This window comes from Anguilla anguilla, chromosome 1 (genome assembly GCF_013347855.1).
Source record: "Anguilla anguilla isolate fAngAng1 chromosome 1, fAngAng1.pri, whole genome shotgun sequence".
Taxonomy (NCBI): Eukaryota; Metazoa; Chordata; class Actinopteri; order Anguilliformes; family Anguillidae; genus Anguilla; species Anguilla anguilla.
In genome coordinates this window covers 83,948,112-83,972,523 of record NC_049201.1, presented here as the reverse complement: position 1 = coordinate 83,972,523, position 24,412 = coordinate 83,948,112, and the positions used below count along the sequence as shown (strand labels likewise).

The following is a 24,412-nucleotide window of genomic DNA, read 5'->3' as shown; positions in this document are numbered from 1 at the left end:
GTGATAAAGTAAAGCCCTGCCATGTTTCTTCTGCCCATGAACTCATCCAGCTGATTTCACTAATCAGTTCTTCCTCCTGGCTGAAGAATTGTGCTGATGAGCAAATCCAGGTGATTGGAACAGAATCCTGGGGACAACTTTTACTTTCTGAACCTAGATTTTCCACCTCTGCTCTGATTACCACAATATGATCAAATATGCAAGCGATCTGTAACAAATAATGAAACAGGAACAATCACCCTTCTTCAAAACGATAGAGGTGTTGACATCGGTAGACCTGACATCGGTAGATAACAGTAACCACCAATAATTGTGAGATTCATGAGCACAGAAAGTCTTGCTTAGTAGCAAGCTTTGCTGCACAGTAGCATTAAGCCAATCAAGAGCGAGTATCTGAGGTATACTGTAGCTGAAAACTGTTATGTTTTGCTTGCAGTGAAAACAAACTGCTTTCATTAAAATATGTGGCACCAGAATATTCTGGTTCTGAGACAGCTCTGATCATTTAGTAAAACCACAGATATTTATATCATGCCTCTGTCTCAGTCTTAAAGCTGAGTGTGAAGAGGAACTTCTTATAAGTTCACTCTTTTTCCCCCTCTCTCTTCAGATGAGAAACGTTGCACTACTCTAAGCTAATGTACTGTAGAACATTATTTTATGGAAATGATATACACTCCTTTCTCCTTTCTAAAGCAATTTAAATGTATTCACTTTTACTTCTGATTGAGTTAATGGAGAGAGTTAATTGGAGCCAAATCTCTAATGAGTTATTGTAAATATGTAAATGGTGCCCCCTAGTGGCTACCTGAATAATGATGTTGGGCTGCGTTGCCAATAATTAGAGCAGGTGTGCATTTGAACGGAGAAGACGTTGCGGACATACAGTGTTCTACGGCTATACAAGGCTTCGCATTGCTCTACCTACACACTGTCTTTGAATTTAATGCATTGAAAGAAATACTGGCCTAAATAATTTGATTGTGTTTTACTTTTGATTTAGGCTATTTTCGATTTGAGGAACAACATTATTTGCCTTTGACACGTTTCTTTATTTTGATGCATGCATCGTAGCCTTTTGTTTGAGTGTTCATTGAAGGCCATTGCACTACACACCGCATGCACACTCATACATACAAACAAACAACCTGCTTTGCGGAAATTCCGAAATCAACTATCAAGACCATAGCAAACGTGAGTACAAGGCAAAAAAGGTGTTTTGTGAGGTGAAGCACGTAGAGCTGTCCCAAAGGCGTCTTTCATGGCTTACATTGAATTTGCAAAACAGAAAGCCATTACAAAGGGAGACTAATAAACAGAAACACATGCTGATAAATACTGTATATGTAGACTGAAACATCAGAACTACATTTTGGAAAAATCCCAAACAATTTACCTGGCACAGAGAGGTCGATTGCCAACAAGGATTTGAAGAGCATGGCTGCATCAGATTGAAAATACTCATCAGAATACACATATACAGGTCTTGATTATTATTTACACTGTAAAAATGAATGGCAGAAACAAAGATTGTCAGAGTATTCGATTTATTAGCATAAATGCCAGACTAACAAATACTACACAAGCTCACACAGTGAGTTAATGTGCTGCTAATGTCCCTAAATGCTCAGGCTTTAATGAAGAGCTCACACAGTCCAGACAGCAGATACTCAAACAGGCTGTGACTTGATGAATGTTATTTGTATGGAAGAAATAGCGATCATTTATACATTTTATTTTTGTATTTGATTCCAGTTTAATCTTCATTCACTACAAAATGCTGTAACACAATATAGACTAAATTAAGTAATATGATAATACATTTACCGGGAGAGAGTTCTGATCTGGCCTCAGTGGTTTACTAATGAGCCATTAGTATAAAACAGCCTTACTGATAGAGCAGTGTGCTGAATATGACCGTGAAGAAAGTTCTTCACGCTAAATATAAAAGTAGAATGTGATTGACTGGCTGGTGCAGATCTGACTCACTTCCCCTTTTTCAAGTCTTGCACATTTTAAAAGTTAACTGATAAAAATGGCAGAACAACCGCAGTCATTAGCTTTGCGTCTGGTCAGGACTAACTGTACATTTTTAAAAGGTTGGGTAACTCCACTCTCTTATTGAGATTCAGATACCAATATGAATATCAATGACAACAGCTGTTCTTAATCCCAATCAATTGCATTTATGTTTATTTTGGATATTATAAAATAAACATAACAATTCTGCTTACAGGCATAATTCCTGATACATTTTGACATATGCAATAATGAAGTCAAACTTTGCATTTGTAAATATTCCTGAATCCACACGCTCTATAAGACAGACATGCTGACGTGCACACTTCAATGCACACGCATGCACACGCATGCACACGCATGTAAACAACATGGCGTAAGGCCGTGGGTGAGTGCTTCGTCGTTGCCGTGTTTCTGTAGCGTGAGCAAATACTCGGAAACAGCCAGCCAGCACAGGGATTCCTCCTTTGCCTTGTTTATTCCTTGGAAATGCGCCCCCCCCCCCCCCCCCCCCGCCACTTTGCACCACCCTCTCTCTACACTAACAGAGGCCTTCCCAGTCCACAAACCATTTAAATGGGTACAGCAGTTCAATCTCACATCTCACATAAGCACATGTATGAATTCACTTGAGAGCTTTATTCCATTCACTGATGTGCAATTAATACAGACATTGTTTCTGTTTTTTTTTTTTTTTTTAATTTCAGCATCTCTGTCTGTTCCCAAATGAACTTTGTCTTTATCTGAGACTTTGTAAAACAATAACAAATAAAAATATGCATCCAGCTGCATGTGCATGACTGAATTAAAACATCTGTGACTGCATTGGCAATGTGAACTAAAGCTACAAGCAGGAAGCTATCTGCTAATACGTACATTGTTGCTAAGGTCTGAGGCTTGTCCTATTCCAATACATGTACAGTATAAACAGTCTGTAAAAGCAGAAGAGCTTAATATGAGTCTGCAAAAGGTGTGATAGCCATCAGGCACAGGTAAACACTCTTAGGTTCAGGAGCCCCATACAAAAAACCATTAGCTAAACCAGATTACTTAATTCAGCTTCGCAAAAGATCTTGGGGTAAATCGATCTGAAATGCTCAGACAGGACTCATGTACTGTAATAGTGCCATCTACAGGAAGAAAAGGTGCACTGCATTCATTTCTCCTCCTGAGGTTCATTTCACTGCCTCAAACAGAATGTTTAACCTAATTGAATCTGGGTGTTATAGTTTTTTTTTTTTTTTTTTTCTTTTTTTTTAACAGTTTATAAAAGATATATTTTCTATTTATTTCATTTAACTCAATGTGGTGCAGGTCTCACTCCGTACTAAAACATAAATGACAGTACTGATGACATCATTTGCTAAATTTTTCCACTGGGTTCCTTACCCATCCTGTGTCTGCTATATATATATATATATATATATATATATATATATATATATATATATATATATATATATCAGCCTTTTATCATTTGTAAATCCAGCAGGCCCTGTGGGATGTTTTTTTTAAAGTACCTGTTTAGTGCTTTTCCTGCACATGTTCTATTCCATCAGCAGAACCCAGGGGGGAACACCTACAGTACACGGTTTACTTACAAAATTATTCAAGCATAGGTTTATTTTGTTTGTTTCATTGAATGATTCTTTAAAAAAACTCAATGTATGCTTTTTTTAACATTTAGCAATACAAAAAAACACTAAGAATGTGAATAACACATTCACCTTATGTGAATTTATACTCTAGATGGGATCAGTTCAGTAGTAAGCACAATATAATCACAAAATGTGCACAAGAATGTCATAGTGATGTAAATGTTATACAAGTATTAATAAACAAATTTAAATAACTGAATTATATATGAAGCTCAATTCTCCAGTATATTTGGCCAACGAATACATTCAGCAATGATAATGGCTTTCCGTCACCAACATCTTGATAATACGTTGTGTACAAAATGCTGAATGAGCTGTTATGCATGTAAATTTTGAAAAATTGCCAAAGGAATGATCCATTCTGAGTATGTCTTTGCAGACTCCAATAACCACAGTCATCCCGGTCATGTGACAAAGGCACAGTCATGTGACCTGAGTTCATGAGGAGAGTTTATGTTCACTGGTGTTTTAATTAATACTCTTAAATGTATAGTCCAGTGAAGGACATGTTTGGTTCATACCACTTGAGGATTACTTTGCAGACAATTTGCTGTTTAAAGTTCAAGGAAAAACACAGAAAATGCTCACACATTAAAAGAAATGTCCAAATTTACACTGAATAACCAGCATTGGTCCTCAGTTTATGAAGCAAGATATCTTCCTGGTTTATTTTCACTTGTCCAGTTTTCGAACCGTGCTGTACGGATGGGGCTGGTGACCTGCATGGAGAAAACAGAGCATTTAGACTCTATTAAAGTCACAGACATACTCATTCTCATTTCAGTCAATCCTGCCTGAGCCTTTATCACATTTAGACACACCTTGCAACATGAAGCACAAGCAGAAGCTTTAGCCACAGAACAGTTATCTGGAATTTTGGAAAACATTACATCACTGTGATGTCATAGGCTGAGGTCACAAGGCAGGGAGATGAAAAGAGAAGAAAGTTGACAAGCAGAACAAACCAAATGATGAATCTAGATCAGCGGAACATCCAGTCCTCGTGTTACCATGTTCTTCTTTTTGATCAGGCAGAGAAGTTCTTAACAAAGCAGCAGCGAGAGATTACAACATTTTAAAATACTTAAACTGGGCTTTGGGACTGCAACAAACAAATAACCAAAATATAGAATTAGTGTGCATCAAGGCAACACCCAGTCCTATAAACACATAAATATATAAACTGTTACAGATGTACTGAGAAGTACTGGAAGAAATGCTCATTTGTATTTTTGTTTGCAGGGTTTGTTTTGTACATGCTTACATGACCAAGTGTTATGGATGCACATTTTTTGGCTACCATTCATTTCTAATATTGTACACGCTGATGTAAATGCCACACATCTACTATGGTTAGAATCTAAATACTTCTTTGTGTTTTTGTTTCCAACATAAATCACAGCACACCAATCTCAGCTCTCCCCAGTGAGACACTCTGGTCTATTATCCAGTGAGAAACTCTGGTCTATCCAGTGAGACGCTCCGGTCTATCCAGTGAGACACTCCGGTCTATCCAGTGAGACTCTCTGGTCTATTAACAGAACCTGCTCCTGGTTGCGGGTGTTAGTGGGCTGAACAGAGGAGTAGAGGGGAACTTCACTGTCGTCTCTGTCCGTACCCTGTGTTCCAGTGTGACTCATTGCCATCCCTGAGACGTTGCCATAAATGGGGCTTTCATTCCCCTGCAGGGTAAAGAAAAGAGGCAGGAGAAGGATGGGAAAGTTCCACAGAAAGTACCTGTTCATTTCAGTGAGCTCCTCAGAGCTGGAGTGAGCTACTCGCCCCCATTAATGACAAAACATGCATTTAACCTGATATAAAAAAAATCAGCTAATGAATCAATGTATTATTTTCAAATACATGCCATCAGCAGTTCAATATCGACTGAACCAGACATACTTAAAAACATATAGACAAACTTAATAAGATTTCTTGTCTCTATCATGACCTGTTTTACAGTGGGTTTTCATAAAATTTTGGAAAGATTGCATTCTGAAGTACTTCTTTCATTCCAAAGCATATATTTGCAATAACCAATAGCAATAAACCACCATCACAACAATAATCTGTGTGTATTTATTCATTGGAAACAGGTGAATGCAACACATACAGTACAAGTCACTCTCCCTGGCTCTCTATGTAATGCACAGATAATTACATGCGCATAAGCAGTATTGTACTGTGTAACGTTACTGTCACATACTGCAACCCCTTTTGAGAAAATGAAACTGTCCTTAACAGGGGAATACACATAATTAACTCCTGAAATATTTCCATTAAGCATGTCAACACACATAGAAGATCATAACCTCATACTGTAAATCTGTACATAATCTAATAAACCTTCAAGGTCACATGGCACACACTGCTATGCTTTCTACTAATTTGTAAGAAAGGTTTATTTATTTATTTAGGATCCTCATTAGCAATACACAGGTGCTATATAAATAAATAAATCATGTCTCACGATTACTGTTATAAAGCATTGTGAGTATTAATAAATCTTCATAACTCTAATTATACTGTATTATGAGCAGATTTTAATGTATTATAAGTATATAATGCATTATAGACAGGCATTATAGACAGTGTTAACCACATTTCCGTTTTTGCTTAAAGAATGCATTATGCATTATCAAAATTATGTTACATTCGTAGATAAATACATGTATGCACATATGTAGACTGATTTCATTATCTCACCTGCCTGTCCCCTTCTGTCTCATTTGTTGATTTTCTCCTCCTGATTATTCAGAGAAGAAAGGAAAATAAAAAGTAAATCTACCTTCAGACAAATCTTTAAACAGCCCCCTCTTGTATAAACAGCATTTTGCTTTTCTTTGAATGATGTGTATTGCTGAGGCAATAGTGACCCATGTATATGTATATTTTTTATTGTTCAGATGTCATTTGGTTACAGGAAATGAGCCTGAGTTATAAGAGGTTTCTTCCTGCCCAGTAAATGTAGTTCTGCTTTATTCAAACCAACACTGGAGCTCATGGGCAAATTGATGCGCTTGACAAGACTTTGTTATGGTCTGTAACTGTCCACATGATTCATATTAAGAACAAGCTTTAAGGGGATTCTGTTACCCCATCATACAGGTTTGATAAACTAATTGGGACACTAAAACACATCAGTCAGAGTTTATAAAATTGACATCTCAATAAAACAAGATGTCTAATAATGCAGTTGTATAAGCACTAAAATGTGCACTCGTTTTAAACTATGAGTCTAAATCAGACATGCAGTAATTCACACTGGAGTGTCTACAAACCGACTCATTTACAACCACGTACCTCAGGCACACACACAGAAACACAAGAGCCAAAATTTCAGCGACTCCCACAGCTGCAGCCACGATCAGTGACTGCCCTCCTAAGCAAAGTCAGAGAGATGTAGCCCTGTCAGTTATGATATAGCAGTGCTCATTTCACAACATGCCTCACCAAGGTCCTTAATAAGAAAGTTTATAAATGTTTAAACACACCCCTTATATGCCTACCTTTACTAGAAATGTCTGTACATTTGAATTTTACAGAATTCAATGCTGGCATCATGATACTTTTAGTTACACTGCTCATCATCATTATCTACCATGATCCGGTTCGGATTGTGGCACCAATGTTATGATCAGCATTGCTTTGTAGCCTCTGGATCATAATCAGCGTCAGATAAAATGTTGTATCAAATATGTTCTGGTCCTACCTTGCACTGTGACCAGTAGAGCAGAAGCATTCTGAGCTCCAAGTCTGTTCTGTGCCTCACAGTAGTATTCTCCTCTGTTCCAGGATCTAAAGTTAGAAAAGATCAAACTCTGTCCAGATCCTGCCTGCCGGACTCCAGTGTCATTCTTCTTAACCCAGGTGTATCTCTGCACTGGTGGGTTGGCATCACTGCTGCAGGTCAGAGTCACTGAACTGCCCTCCACTATTTCACCAGAGGGGCTCACTGATACTGAGACGCTCTTCGGAGGATCTGAAAGAGAAAATAAGAGGTCTTGCAGTTTTAAATAAAAGTCACACAGAGGTATTCTTGGGAACATCTAAAATCATTAGAAAAATGTGCTAAATTCCATAATATTCTCACTCACTGTGTTGCATCTCAACACACTAGTAGAGACATTTATTTCAAAGTAATGTTTATAATGGAGCTGAAATCACAATGTGATGTGGAGGGGTGGTGTGGTTAGGGTGCCATCTGCAGGCAGAATGGGAGCAGTATAGCTGGCCTACAACCACGCCTGTTTGCAGTTACAATTGATTGGTAATGGTTTATATGCTCTGCCTGCAGTGAGACCGGGGTGCTGGAATGAGAGACGCACGCGGGAGCGGCATGCCATCTAATCCCCGTCCTTATCGTGTGTGTTTTGTTTTGTTTTTGTTTCCGTGTTTTTGGTATCGAGCGCACAATAAAGCCTTGGTGCCTCTAACAACGACTGATTGTGTGGTTTGTGGGGAAAAGGACTGCAGAACCTGTTACAGTAAATATCCCAGTATATCATGCTTTGTTACAAAATGAGCTGGATATACTGTAGCTTTGTATGGTAGTTGGAAAATGACACAACAGAATCAAGTTTTCAAAAGTGACAGCAGTATTTAGATATGTCTTTTAGAATCTTCATTAATAATGATAACTTCATTTTTTTAAAAAGTTGAACAGCTGCATGTGGTACCTTTTTTGCCCATTGCAAACTCAAAATTACTATACGTTTTTCCTAAGACATGTCAGTATGATCAGACTATCACTGTATGATAATGTAATTATATCTGATTTCTCCTCCACTGGCCAGTGTGACTGCTTTACTCAGTGTCTTACTGCTGTGAAGTTACCCAAAGACACTCAGGAGATACTGACTCTCTGCTCTGTGTGTCTGAAGCTGAGATGCACTGATATACTCACACTGCACATCAAGACGTTTAGGAGGAGATGTTTTTGTCCCAATCCCATTCCCTGCCGCACAGTAGTATTCTACTGCATCCTGCTGTGTGATGCTTTTAATGGTATAACTCCGGTCTGATCCTCTCAATGAGGATACAGCTCCATTATTCTTAAACCAGGTGTATCTCTGCACTGGTGGGTTGGCATCACTGCTGCAGGTCAGAGTCACTGAACTGCCCTCCACTATTTCACCAGAGGGGCTCACTGATACTGAGACTCTCTTCGGACGATCTGAAAGAGAAAATAACAGGTAATGCAGTTTTAAATAAAAGTCACACTGAGGTGTTCTTGGGAGCATCTAAAATCATTAGAAAAATGTGCTCAATTTCATATAATTTCTCACTCACTGTGTTGCGTCTCAAAACACTAGCAGAGACATTTATTTAGTTATGTTTATAACAGATGAAATCTCACAATGTGATGTGGAGGGATGGTGTGGTTTAGGGCGCCATCTACAGGCGGAGTGGGAGCAGTATAGCTGGCTAACAACCACGCCTGTTTGCAGTAACAATTGATTGGTGATGGTTTATATGCTCTGCCTGCAGTGAGGCCGGGGTGCTGGAATGAGAGACGCACGCGGGAGCGGCATGCCATCTAATCCCCGTCCTTATCGTGCGTGTTTTGTTTTGTTTTGTTTTTGTTTCCGTCCTCTAACAACGACGGATTGTGTGGTTTGTGGGGAAAAGGACTGCAGAACCTGGTACAGTAAATATCCCAGTATATCATGCTTTGTTACAAAATGAACTGGATATACTGTAGCTTTTTATGGTAGTTGGAAAATGACACAGCAGAATCAAGTTTTCAAAAGTGACAGAAGTATTTAGATATGTCTATTTAGCATCTTCATTAATAATGATAACTTCATTTTTAAAAGTTGAACCGCTGCATGTGGTACCTTTTTTGCCATGTGCATACTCAAAATGACTACACGCTTTACCTAAGACATGTCAATATGATCAGACACATCACTGTACGATAATGTAATTATAACTGATTTCTCCTCCACTGGTTAGTGTGACTGCTTTACTCAGTGTCTTACTGCTGTGAAGTTACCCAAAGACACTCAGGAGATACTGACACTCTGCTCTGTGTGTCTGAAGCTGAGATGCACTGATATACTCACACTGCACATCAAGATGTTTAGGAGGAGATCGTTCTGTCCCAATCACATTCCGTGCCGCACAGTAGTATTCTCCTGCATCCTGCAGTGTGATGCTTTTAATGGTGTAACTGGATCCTCTCCATGAGAGTTCAGCTCTATTATTCTTATACCAGGTGTATTTCTGCACTGGTGGGTTGGCATTGCTGCTGCAGGTCAGAGTCACTGAACTGCCATCCACTATTTTACCAGAGGAGCTCACTGATACTGCGACTCTCTTCGGACGATCTGAAAGAGAAAATAACAGGTATTGCAGTTTTAAATAAAAGTCACACTGAGGTATTCTTGGGAGCATCTAAGGTCATTAGAAAAATGTGCTCAATTCCATATAATTTCTCACTCACTGTGTTGCGTCTCAAAACACTAGCAGAGACATTTATTTAGTTATGTTTATATCAGATGAAATCTCACAATGTGATGTGGAGGGATGGTGTGGTTTAGGGCGCCATCTACAGGCGGAGTGGGAGCAGTATAGCTGGCTAACAACCACGCCTGTTTGCAGTAACAATTGATTGGTGATGGTTTATATGCTCTGCCTGCAGTGAGGCCGGGGTGCTGGAATGAGAGACGCACGCGGGAGCGGCATGCCATCTAATCCCCGTCCTTATCGTGCGTGTTTTGTTTTGTTTTGTTTTTGTTTCCGTCCTCTAACAACGACGGATTGTGTGGTTTGTGGGGAAAAGGACTGCAGAACCTGGTACAGTAAATATCCCAGTATATCATGCTTTGTTACAAAATGAACTGGATATACTGTAGCTTTTTATGGTAGTTGGAAAATGACACAGCAGAATCAAGTTTTCAAAAGTGACAGAAGTATTTAGATATGTCTATTTAGCATCTTCATTAATAATGATAACTTCATTTTTAAAAGTTGAACCGCTGCATGTGGTACCTTTTTTGCCATGTGCATACTCAAAATGACTACACGCTTTACCTAAGACATGTCAATATGATCAGACACATCACTGTACGATAATGTAATTATAACTGATTTCTCCTCCACTGGTTAGTGTGACTGCTTTACTCAGTGTCTTACTGCTGTGAAGTTACCCAAAGACACTCAGGAGATACTGACACTCTGCTCTGTGTGTCTGAAGCTGAGATGCACTGATATACTCACACTGCACATCAAGATGTTTAGGAGGAGATCGTTCTGTCCCAATCACATTCCGTGCCGCACAGTAGTATTCTCCTGCATCCTGCAGTGTGATGCTTTTAATGGTGTAACTGGATCCTCTCCATGAGAGTTCAGCTCTATTATTCTTATACCAGGTGTATTTCTGCACTGGTGGGTTGGCATTGCTGCTGCAGGTCAGAGTCACTGAACTGCCATCCACTATTTTACCAGAGGAGCTCACTGATACTGCGACTCTCTTCGGACGATCTGAAAGAGAAAATAACAGGTATTGCAGTTTTAAATAAAAGTCACACAGAGGTATTCTTGGGAGCATCTAAGGTCATTAGAAAAATGTGCTCAATTCCATATAATTTCTCACTCACTCTGTTGCATCTCAAAACACTAGTAGAGACATTTATTTCAAAGTAATGATTATAATGCAACTGAAATCTCACAATGTGATGTGGAGGAGTGGTGTGGTTAGGTCGCCATCTGCAGGCGAAGTTGGAGCAGTACAGCTGGCTAACAACCACGCCTGTTTGCAATTACAATTGATTGGTAATGGTTTATATGCTCTGCCTGCAGTGAGACCGGGGTGCTGGAATGAGAGACGCACGCGGGAGCGGCATGCCATCTAATCCCCGTCCTTATCGTGTGTGTTTTGTTTTGTTTTGTTTTGTTTTTGTTTCCGTGTTTTTGGTATCGAGAGCACAATAAAGCCTTGATGCCTCTAACAACGACGGATTGTGAGGTTTGTGGGAAAAAGGACTGCATAACCTGGTACAGTAAATATCCCAGTATATCATGCTTTGTTACAAAATGAACTGGATATACTGAAGCTTTTTATGGTAGTTGGAAAATGACACAGCAGAATCAAGTTTTCAAAAGTGACAAAAGTATTTAGATATGTCTATTTAGCATCTTCATTAATAATGATAACTTCATTTTTAAAAGTTGAACCGCTGCATGTGGTACCTTTTTTGCCTTGTACATACTCAAAATGACTACACGCTTTACCTAAGACATGTCAATATGATCAGACTCATCACTGTATGATAATGTAATTATAACCGATTTCTCCTCCACTGGCCAGTGTGACTGCTTTACTTACTGTCTTACTTCTTTGAAGTTACCCCAAGACACTCAGGAGATACTGACTCTCTGCTCTGTGTGTCTGAAGCTGAGATGCACTGAAATACTCACACTGCACATCAAGATGTTTAGGAGGAGATCGTTCTGTCCCAATCACATTCCCTGCCTCACAGTAGTATTCTCCTGCATCCTGCTGTGTGATGCTTTTAATCGTGTAACTGGATCCTCTCCATGAGAGTTCAGCTCTATTATTCTTATACCAGGTGTATCTCTGCACTGGTGGGTTGCCATCACTGCTGCAGGTCAGAGTCACTGAACTGCCCTCCACTATTTCACCAGAGGGGGGCACTGATACTGAGATGCTCTTCGGACGATCTGAAAGAGAAAATAACAGGTATTGCCATTTTATATAGATGTCACACTGAGGGGTGACATATATATACATATACTGATATACTGATACTGAGATGCTCTTGGGAGAATCTGAAGGAGGGAACAATGGTTTGTTGTTTCATGTGAAATTTAAACCTGACTCAGGCATACTGTATGTAGTGTTTTCTCGTCATTGCATTATGGCATGTTTTCAGGTATTGAAGTTTCATGCAATGCTATAATGACAGAACATTTACATGCAGCATAGTATAATCTGTACAATTTAGCTGAAAATTATAGTTGAAAACTTTCAGAACTGTGAGATTTGAAGAAGTTTGGCCTCTGGTACTCACATCTCACATTAAGAGCCACTGCAGGGGAATGAAGCTCATAGCCTTTCACAGCACAGGAGTAGCGGCTTCGGTCTTCACTGCTGGCTGTGAACTGGTGTCTCCGACCAGTGAAGGACAGAGGAGATCCGTCCCTGTACCAGATGAAGGCTGGGCTGCCAGTCAGAGTGCAGGTGGTGCTACAGGTCAGTGTCACACTCTGTCCCTCTGTCACTGTGTCAGGATTCACCATCACCTGTAAATCTGCAAATATCAAATTAAACCTGTAATAAAGCTTCTAGTCATACTTGAGGGTAGAGAATCCTCTGAGTTTATAGCATAAAATAATTACCAGTGACTTCCAAAGCGACACCAGGTTCTCCAGTATATTCATCACAGGCGATCAGGACCCTGAATCGGTATGTTTTGGAATCAGTTTTTCTCAGCTGGTTTATTCTAAAAGTGCAGTCACTGTACTTATCCCCCAGGTACTCCACACGGTCAGAGTACTCTGGGTCCTGGGACAGGTCCTCAGGCTCCTGTGGCTTGTTCCAGTGATTAAACCAGAATGTTTTCTGCACTGTGTGACATGGGGGATATGAGTAAGTGCAGCGCATGTCTTCTGAAGACCCCTTTAAGGCACAGATTCTCTCAGGGGTGTAAGTCACGCTCCATTCCCTCTGGCTCAGCACACCTGAAAAATACAAACACACACAAGCACACACACACACACACACACAGACACACATACACTCACATACACACACACACACGAGCGCGCACACACACACATGCGCACACATACACACGAACACATGTATATATACACATACATACAAACACACATGCGCACACATACGCAAATGCACGCACACAAACATACACACACACACACAAACACACACACACATACACAAATTCACGCACGCACACACACAAACACACTGCTCAGAAATCCTTTAAAACACAGATGTGTTGGCAACATGACAGATAAGGGATTCAATTAACAAAACTTTAAAACAATTGCACCTAACTTCTCCAAAACTATGGAACATCAATAATTGTACTTGTATTTCAATACTAACTGATGTCAGTAGATGGCAGTAGCCCTGATCAGTGTGAGTTTCAGAGGTACAGGAAGTCTTGCTTAGTAGCTAGCTCTGCTAGAATGTAGTAGCAAATCAAGTAAGTTAAGAGCAATTGTCTGCATATACCTTCGGCCGAAAACTGTTATGTTTTGCTTGCTGTGAAAACAAACTGCTTTCATTAAAACGTGGCACCGGAATACTTGCGTCGTCATTCTAAGAATGCAACATGCACAATAAACACCTCCGATCATTTAGTACAGCCACAGATATTTATATCATGCCTCTGTCTCAGTTTTAAAGCTGAGTGTGAAGAGGAACTTCATCGTCTCTTCAGATGAGCGATGTTACACTACTCAAAACGAATGTATTGTAGAACATTATTTTATATAAATTACATATATTCTGCAATTTAATGCATTCACTTTTGTTGCTTCTGATTGAGTAAATGATGGGAGACTAATAAATAGGATCACATGCCGATAAATACTATATATGTAGACTGAAATATCAGAACAACATTTGGAACAAAACACACAAACAATTTACCTGACACGGAGAGGACGATTACCAACAAGGTATTGAAGAGCATGGCTGCATCAGATAGAATCATCTGAATCAGATGAAAATGAACAGCACAAACAAAGACTGTCAGAGTTTTCTATTAACTTGCAGGAATACCAGAATAACAATTACTACACAAGCACACACAGTGAATTAATGTGCTGCTAATGCCTAAAAATGCTTTGGGTTTTATGAAGATCTCAAAAAGATTCCAGAAAGCAGAGACTCAAACAGCCTTTTACTTGATGAATGATATTTGCATGGAAGAAGCATCAATCGTTTCTAGTCAGAAAATGCATTTTATTTTATATTTGATTCCAGTTTAATCTTCTTGCACCACAAAATATTGTGACGTAGTTTTGACTAAATGAAATAATATGATAATGCACTTACCAGGAGAGAGTTCTGATTTGGCCTCAGTGGTTTGCTAATGAGCCATTAGTATAAAACAGCCTTACAGACAGAGCAGTGTGGCTGAATATGATCGCAAATAAAATGCTTCACACTAAATATAAAAGTAGAATGTGTTACAGATGTGACTCACTTCCTGAAGGTGATACTCGTTTTAGATTGTATCAGATACAAACTTTTGAATAAAATATACAGAGTCGTTTGCTTTGTGTCTGCACTGGACCAGTAGTGCCTTTTCAAAAAGACTGGGTAATTCTCATTTCTTTGCCCCCACTGTATTATTGAAATTCAGATGTCAATAATTTTGTTCATTTTTGCATATTACGCTTATAAAATAAACATAACTACTGTGTTTACAAAAATGATTCCGGATTACAACACAAACTGTTGCTAAGATCTGAGGCTTTGCCTATTCCAATACATCCATCAATCCATCCATTATCTATACCCGCTTATCCTAAGCTGGAGCTGGTGCTGGAGCCTATCCAAGCATGCATTGGGCGAGAGGTAGGAATACACTCTGGACAGGCTTCCAATCTATCGCAGGGAACACACACCATTCACTCACACATTCATACCTATGGGCAATTTAGAGTCTCCAATTGGCCTATTTGCATGTTTTTGGACCGTGGGAGGCAACCAGAGTACCCGGAGGTACATGCAAACTCCAGACAGAAAGGCCCCAAGCCGAGATTCGAACCCTGTGCCTTCTTGCTGTGAAGCGACAGTGCTACCCACTGCACCACCATGCCACCCCTATTCCAATGCATGTACAGTAGCGGTTAATATAAAAGTGACTGTAAAAGGTGTGATAGGCATCAGGCACAGGTAAACACTCATACATTCAGGAGCCCTATACAAAATCCATTACCTAAACCAGATAATTTAATTCAGTTTAGTAAAAGATCTTCCAGGAATTTGATCTGAAATGTACATACAAGACTCATCTATTTTAATAATTGCCCCATCTACAGATATTAATATTAAATGTATTGAATCCATCGATCCCTCCTAGGTAAATTTTACTGCCACAAACAGCATGCTTTACCATTGCTACCATACATAACTCAGTCGTGTTTATGTTTCATGCATCGAATTTTGACATGAAGCTGGAACATCAACAAAACGCTGCTGTAGCTTAGCCTATAACCCGCTTATTAAAATAAATATTGCACACACTGTACTTTCACAGAAGATGTAAAGAGCGGACAGGTGTATTTATCTTTGTGAAAGTATCACAGCTCTGGTGCCTCAAAGCGGGTACTGTGAGGTGCCCCTGCTTGGCTCTTTTGTGCAGAGGAGTAGCAGGCGTGGCTGTGGGTGAAGCTGCCTAATTTCAGACGAGCGCCACCCTGACCACAGACAGTTAAAGCGCTGCTCACTTCCTGCAGCCTGTTCTATTCTTTATTTTATTTCACACCTCAGTTCAGTGTCCGGTGGTGCAGCGCTGTTTCTGTGGTTGATGTTCATGTGACCTTTTAGAACTTTGGTTTTGCTTTGCCAGTTATACGGTCCTTCATGCAGATAATTAGTTGCATTTCAATGCTGATATTTCATAAAGATGATTTTTACTACATACGACCTATTGTATAGTATTATTATAGTATCTTTTAAAGAGATGAACTTGATCTCCACGTGAAATAAATGGAATGCAGGTAAAACATGATGGCCATATGAAGAAAATAATGATAATATTTTTCAGAACAGTGGTTTGAGGTTCACAGTGCCTTACAATGCTCAAATAATACATAATACATTGATACACATAATAAAGCAATGTATGTAAAGAAGACAAATAAAATTATGAATTCTTTCAAATATCTAAAACCAGACAGAAACTTTAATTTGGGCTCAATACAACAAGGCAATGTAAAATTAAGTACTAAAACACTGTTTTAAAAAAATCTAGGACCTCACCTTTAAAAGTGACTTGAGTTTGCAGATTATAATCTGTACAGACAATAATACAATATGAGACTCTAATATCTTCAGACAAGGGTCTGGAGGACTATGCAAAGTAGACACGCAAACACACACACACACACGCACACGCACATATTTTCAAGTATACAATTTAGTTTCACAAAAGTTTACATGATGGCAAAATCTGTAATATTCCTCAGGAATAGAGCACACCAGTAAATGCAGTTCATTTACAGTTCTGCCCATGTCATGAAGCCAAAGAAATCTACTCATCTCTGTTGCAGAGCTGAGCATAAAGAGGAACTTAAGATCAATCATTTGTTCTACATTTCACAGCAGATGTGTGGTAAAAATAAATGTAAAAAGATTCTGCTCAGCCTAGAATCTCTAAACCAAATTCAAATTCAAAATAACTTTATCCGTTAGGAACTTCATTTGTGTAAAAGCGTCAGTGCATTCTCAGCACATAACCGGACAAACGACAAACACAGATTATGCAACATACAAGTGTAGATTAAAACAGTTTAAGATGTCCGCCAATAGGGCATCTAAACAACGTATGTGATCTTGTATGTAAAATTTAGATTCCCATTTCCTGTAACATATGTCTTTAATTTTTTGCTTTCCCAATCTAATGAGTTAAACAGGTTATATCAAATCATAGTAATTGTAACTAGATTTTAGCTTCTGATAGTTATTGTAACCCCTGTAAACAGGCATTAATAAGCAGAACTGAAGTAGCTAAATTGATTACCTGAGGCAGAGAGAAGGGCTTACAAAAATACTGATGAGGTTGTTTGGAGCATGACTGCATCGGCCTGCACATATATATAAAAAACATAACTTATATTAATGCCTTTTGTTTTTTAATCATAACCAAAATTCCACAAAAAAATCATTGATATTCAGCGTTTAACAGATAACATGGAAAGTAATAAAAGAAAGAGTTACTGTCAGTATGCAATGATATATATATATATTTTTTTTTTTTTTAATTTTATTACATAATTTTAATTTGAAGAAAGCTAATTTACTGTTTTAACGAATGCTGTGCATGTTTTCCCCACTGGTCACATAGCCACCTTTCAGCAGTGAGAGAGACTGATCTCCATTAGGATCACTAGATTAGCACAGAATAAAGCACTCGCTGTAATCCGTAGATCAGAGAACAACAACACTGTACTTAAATTTCTCCACTGTTTAAAAAAATGCAATACATGTAAGCGTGCAAAGATTTTTTTTTTCTTCTCTCAACTTCTATCAAGGCACTCTATTTAATCATATACATTATTTTACAACTCGATGAAAAAATGTGTTAACAGCCATTAAGAATAAAACAGGGCTAAATTGTGCACTTACGCTGGTAGAGGAGGTGTGATCTTAACGTTTATCAAACTGTCTGAAACGGCCCTGCTGACAGACTCATATTTCTGAACATGGCAGACTGACTGTGATGAATGCAAGCTTTAAGAATAATTGTTTCTATTTATAAATATTATTACATTTTATTTTAAACAGGAGAGTCTCGTTGAGATTCAAAATCTATTTTTCAAGAGTGTCCTGGCCAAGACACGTAGCAGCTCATGCAGTTTAACAGTTAAATGACAATATAAAATCAAATTAAAGACAACAAAGATTATTTTGCAAGAATGTAACTTCACTGTGTAACTTGACATATTGGTACACAATAATGCACATAAAAATATTAAAGAGATACATGACCATCACAGCTGTGTAAAATATGTTAACGGTAGTTTAAAAGCCAGAAAAAAGAGGGAACCATGTTCCAATGCGAATGATAATATTTTGCTGCTGTAGCCTAGCCTATAACCCCCAGATCAACATAAAGATTGCACTTACTTTCGCAGACGATATAAGGAGCGGACAGGTGTAGTTATCTTTGTGAAAGTATCACGGCTCTGGGGCCCCAAAGCGGGTACTGTGAGGTGCCCCTGCTTGGCTCTTTTGTGCAGAGGAGTAGCGGGCGCGGCTGTGGGTGAAGCTGCCTAATTTCAGACCAGAGCCACCCTGACCACATACAGTTAAAGTGCCGCTCACTTCCTGCAGCCTGTACTATTCTTTATTTTATTTCACACCTCAGTTCAGTTGGGGTGGTGCAGCACTGTATCTGTGGTTGATGTACATGTGACCTTTTAGAACTTTGGTTTGGCTTTGCCTGTTATATGGTCCTTCATGCACATAATTAGTTGCATTTCAATGCTTATACTTCATAAAGTTGATTTTTACTACAGCCGATTGGATTATTGTATCTTTCACATTTCACAGAGATGAAATAGATGCCCACACATGAATAAAATGGAATTTATATGAATATTATTTAATTTATTTTATTTTATTTTATTTTTTTTTATTTTTTTATTTTTTTTGCCAAATCATGATGGTCATATAAAGAAAATAATGATAATATTTTTTCAGAACAGAGTTTTGAGGTTCACAGTGCTTTTCAATGCTCAAATAAACCATAATACATTGATACACATAATAAAACAATGTATGTAAGAAAACAAATAAAAATATGCATTCTTTCAAATAGCTAAACAGTCTGAAAGTAAAAATGGGGTCAATACAACAAGGCAATGTAAAATGTAAAGCTAAAACACTGTTTTAAAAGATTTTGGACCTTGCTTTTAAAAGTTACCTGAGTTTGGAGATTACAATCTGCATTATAATCTTCCCATTCAATGTGAGACAGTACATGCGCATGTACATGAGTTATGAGCGTGTGTGTAACAGGGTTATATAAACGTGTAACGGTTTCACAGGAGCATGCATGCAGCAGGGTTACATGAACATGCATGTTGCAGCAGGGTTACATGAACATGCATGTTGCAGCAGGGTTACAGGAACATGCATGTTGCAGCAGGGTTACATGAACATGCATGTTGCAGCAGGGTTACATGAACATGCATGTTGCAGCAGGGTTACATGAACATGCATGTTGCAGCAGGGTTACATGAACATGCATGTTGCAGCAGGGTTACAGTACTTTGGGAAAAATCCTCCACCAGCAGCTCTTTATAAGATGGAGATTCTAGCAGAAACATACAGCAGTTCTGTGAAGTTAAATACAAAAAGAGACTCTTTCACCCTGATCTCCGCCATTTCTCATTCTCTGCAGATTCTCTCCTCTGTGTGTTTTAATCCCACACTGAGGCCTCGTCAGCTCTCTGAAGCGCAGAGTTTGTGTCGCTGCCTGCGTTTGTCACTCTCTGAAGGCTCTGCTCTGAGGTGAGACACAGGAAGAGACTCAGTTACACATAAGTGCGCCTCCAGTTGCACTGTTAAAAGGGAACCAGAGTGGCCACACAGTCCCTTGCATTCCCTATCCACTCTGTTGTCCCCGAGAACGGATTCCTCTGTTGACTTAGTGGATTATATATCTCAGAATCACTTGAAGGTTTTACATTGAAGAAGTATAATTTTTTACATGTCAATTAAATCACAGTTAAATATGAGTTAGGTGTGTAGACCCCAAAATATATAAACTACAATCAAAATGGTGGAGATGTACTCTATGAGGTATAAACCAAAAAGAAGCAAATAGCTTGCATTGTATATGAACTACAAACATGAACATTTATGTCAAATACAAACATGTGTGCACAGAGTCACTGAGATGTGTTCCCATTGGGAAGGGATGAACAAGTTACCAGAGACCTCTAACATAAGTTTAATATGTCCCTGGTGCATCTGTTGAAGCTTTAGTTCGTCCATTTTAGTGGGATCTTAAATTTTAACAGTATGCTTAACTGTTCCATACGGGAACTGAGTTCACTTGGTCTGAAAATGAAAAGAGCCTCATACTGGTTGGGAGGGGGGGGGGGGGGACGGTTCAGGCAGGTGACTATAGCCTTCCCTGGACTCCAACCAAAACTGACCTTCATCCATATTCATAGAGTATTTCAGAGTAAGAGAACTGATTTCAGATCATGTTTCCTCTCTTCATATCCAAGCTTTATCCATAATGGCCTAAAGACAAAACTGATCCTAGATCAGAACTATTCTCTGAGATGTTTTATGAACTGTAGAGTTGTGCTTGGAGGTTCTGGGCAAGTGAGTCATGCTTTCTAATCTGGATGATGGCTCCTGTGGTCTAGGCCATACAGTGTAGTGAGTGATACTATGACTCAGATACTATGACTCCAGGGGTGAGAAAGTAAAGCCCTGCCATGTGTTTCTTCTGCCCATGAACTCATCCAGCTGATTTCACTAATTAGTCATTGCTCCTGGCTGAAGAGTTGTGCTAATGAGCAAATCCTGGTGATTGGAACAAAATATTTGGGGACAACTTTTACTTTCTCTCTGCTCTGACTACCACAATAAGATTGCATAGTTTATGGGATTATTCCTGTCATTCAAATGACATAGGCCTTGTCAGCAAATCCACAACTTAAAACATACAGTAACAGCATCTCAGAATCTTGAGATCAATGAACACATAAATGAATAATAAATTCTGGTCCTACCTTGTACTGTGACCAGCAGAGCAGAAGCATTCTGAGCTCCAAGTCTGTTCTGTGACTCACAGTAGTACTGTCCTCTGTTCCAGGATCTAAAGTTAGAAAAGTTCAAACTCTGTCCTGATCCTGCCTGCCAGGCTCCAGTGTCATTCTTCTTAAACCAGGTGTAGTTCTGCACTGGTGGGTTGGCATCACTGCTGCAGGTCAGAGTCACTGAACTGCCCTCCACTATTTCACCAGAGGGGCTCACTGATACTGAGGTGTTCTTGGGAGCATCTAAATTCCATATAATTTGTGTTAAATTCCATATAATTTCTCAATCTCTGTGATTTGTCTCAAATAGATTCAGAAGCATTTATTGCAAAGGAAAGTTTAAAATGAAGCTGAAATATCACACTGCAAATGCTTTCTTTGTTTGGAAATGAGTAGAATATACTGCATCCTTTTATGCGGGTTGGTAAATGGCCTTGAGACACAGGTTAAAAAAGCTTTCAATAATGACAGAAGTATTTAGATATGAAATTTTATTTAGCATTGTTTAGAAAGCTTAAAAATAGAAAAAGAAACACACAAACCTGTTTGCTTGGTGTATTAAGAGTAACTATTATTTGGTATAAAACATCTACAGTATATATGGTATGTTTGTTTGCCCTGTGCAAACTCAAAATGACTACTTGTTTAACTTATGATATGTCCATATCATCTGGCTTACTCATAATGTTAAATTAATTATATCTTCATAAGATTCTCCCTTCACTGGCCAGTCATTTCTCACTCGCTGTTTTGCATATCAAAGCACTAGCAGAGACATTAATTTTAAAGTAAAGTTTATAATGGAGCTGAAATCTCACAATGTGAATATCCCAGTATATCATGCTTTGTTACAAAATGAACTGGATATACTGTAGCTTTTAATGGTAGTTGGAAAATGACACAGCAGAATCAAATTTTCAAAAGTGACAGAAGTATTTAGATATGTCGTTTTAGCATGTTCATTAATAATGATAACTTCATTTTTAAAGTTGAACAGCTGCATGTGGTACCTTTTTTGCCCGTTGCAAACTCAAAATGACTACACGTTTTTCCTAAGACATGTCAGTATGATCAGACTCATCACTGTAGGATAATGTAATTATATCTGATTTCTCCTCCACTGGCCAGTGTGACTGCTTTACTCAGTGTCTTACTGCTGTGAAGTTACCCAAAGACACTCAGGAGATACTGACTCTCTACTCTGCGTGTATGAAGCTGAGATGCACTGATATACTCACATTGCACATCAAGACGTTTAGGAGTAGATGTTTTTCTCCCAATCCCATTCTCTGCCGCACAGTAGTATTCTCCTGCATCCTGCAGTGTGATGCTTTTAATGGTATAACTGTCCTCTGGTCCCCCTGTGTCTGAGGAGACAGCTCTATTATTCACATACCAAGTGTATCTCTGCACTGGTGGGTTGGCATCACTGCTGCAGGTCAGAGTCACTGAACTGCCCTCCACTATTTCACCAGAGGGGCTCACTGATACTGAGACGCTCCTCGGAGGATCTGAAAGAGAAATTAACAGGTATTGCAGTTTTAAATAAAAGTCACACAGAGGTATTCTTGGGAGCATCTAAGGTCATTAGAAAAATGTGCTCAATTCCATATAATTTCTCACTCACTGTGTTGCGTCTCAAAACACTAGCAGAGACATTCATTTCAAAGTAATATTTATAATGGAGCTGAAATCTCACAATGTGATGTGGAGGAGTGGTGTGGTTAGGGCGCCATCTGCATGCAGAGTGGGAGCAGTACAGCTGGCTAACAACCACGCCTGTTTGCAGTTACAATTGATTGTAATGGTTTATATGCTCTGCCTGCAGTGAGACCGGGGTGCTGGAATGAGAGACGCACGTGGGAGCGGCATGCCATCTAATCCCCGTCCTTATCGTCTGTGTTTTGTTTTGTTTTGTTTTTGTTTCCGTGCTTTTGGTATCGAGCGCACAATAAAAGCTTGGTGCCTCTAACAATGACGGACTGTGTGGTTTGTGGGGAAAAGGACTGTGGAACCTGTTACAGTAAATATCCCAGTATATCATGCTTTGTTACAAAATGAACTGGGTATACTGAAGCTTTTTATAGTAGTTGGAAAATGACACAGCAGAATCAAGTTTTAAACAGTGACAGAAGTATTTAGATATGTCTTTTTAGCATTCTCATTAATAATGATAACTTCATTTTTTAAAGTTGACCAGCAGCATGTGGTACCTTTTTTGCCCTTGCAAACTCAAAATGACTACACGATTTACCTAAGACATGTCAGTATGATCAGGCTCATCACTGTATGATAATGTAATTATATCTGATTTCTCCTCCACTGGCCAGTGTGACTGCTTTACTCAGTGTCTTACTGCTGTGAAGTTACCCAAAGAAACTCAGGAGAAACTGACTCTCTGCTCTGTGTGTCTGAAGCTGAGAGGCACTGATATACTCACATTGCACATCAAGACGTATAGGAGGAGATGTTTTTGTCCCAATCCCATTCCCTGCTTGACAGGTGTATTCTCCTGCATCCTGCAGTGTGATGCTTTTAATGGTGTAACTGTATCCTCTCCATGAGAGTTCAGCTCTATTATTCTTATACCAGGTGTATCTCTGCACTGGTGGGTTGGCATGGCTGCTGCTGCAGGTCAGAGTCACTGAACTGCCCTCCACTATTTCACCAGAGGGGCTCGCTGATACCGAGACGTTCTTCGGAGAATCTGACAGAGAAAATAACAGGTCCTGCAGTTTTAAAGAAAAGTCACACTGAGGCGTTCTTGGGAACATCTAAAGTCATTAGAAAATTGTGCTCAATTCCATATGATTTCTAACTCACTGTGTTGTGTCTCAAAACACTAGCAGAGACGTTTATTTCAAAATAATGTTTATAATGGAGCTGAAATCTCACAATGTGATGTGGAGGAGTGGTGTGGTTAGGGCACCATCTGCAGGTGGAGTGGGAGCAGTATAGCTGGCTAACAACCACGGCCGTTTGCATTTATAATTGATTGGTAATGGTTTATATGCTCTGCCTGCAGTGAGACCGGGGTGCTGGAATGAGAGACGCACGCGGGAACGGCATGCCATCTAATCCCCGTCCTTATCGTCTGTGTTTTGTTTTGTTTTTGTTTCCGTGTTATTGGTATCGAGCGCACAATAAAGCCTTGGTGCCTCCAACAACGATGGATTGTGTGGTTTGTGGGGAAAAGGACTGCAGAACCTGTTACAGTAAATATCCCA

The 24,412-nt window shown here is 39.2% G+C and overlaps 2 protein-coding genes and 1 long non-coding RNA gene across 3 annotated transcripts in view; all 3 read right to left on the bottom strand.

The window, feature by feature from the left end:
- The window catches only part of LOC118232149 (B-cell receptor CD22-like), a 35,092-nt gene extending 20,372 nt beyond the window's left edge, over nt 1–14,720 (bottom strand). The window contains exons 1-7 of the mRNA XM_035426805.1: nt 14,323–14,720; nt 13,041–13,382; nt 12,713–12,952; nt 12,099–12,362; nt 10,899–11,162; nt 9,743–10,006; nt 8,581–8,850 (exon numbers count right to left, since the gene is read on the bottom strand). Coding sequence (XP_035282696.1) covers nt 8,581–8,850; nt 9,743–10,006; nt 10,899–11,162; nt 12,099–12,362; nt 12,713–12,952; nt 13,041–13,382; nt 14,323–14,386 — 1,708 coding nt within the window. The 5' untranslated portion in view covers nt 14,387–14,720. The remainder of the gene's footprint in view (nt 1–8,580; nt 8,851–9,742; nt 10,007–10,898; nt 11,163–12,098; nt 12,363–12,712; nt 12,953–13,040; nt 13,383–14,322) is intronic.
- Nucleotides 1–24,412, bottom strand: part of LOC118232142 (basement membrane-specific heparan sulfate proteoglycan core protein-like) — a 1,449,502-nt gene that overhangs the window by 218,577 nt on the left and 1,206,513 nt on the right. The window lies entirely within an intron of this gene.
- LOC118232463 lies at nt 19,236–22,678 on the bottom strand. Its single transcript, XR_004766302.1, has 3 exons — nt 22,424–22,678; nt 21,159–21,428; nt 19,236–19,915 (listed from the first exon to the last, which is right to left on the bottom strand). It is a non-coding gene; the product is annotated as an uncharacterized LOC118232463 (long non-coding RNA).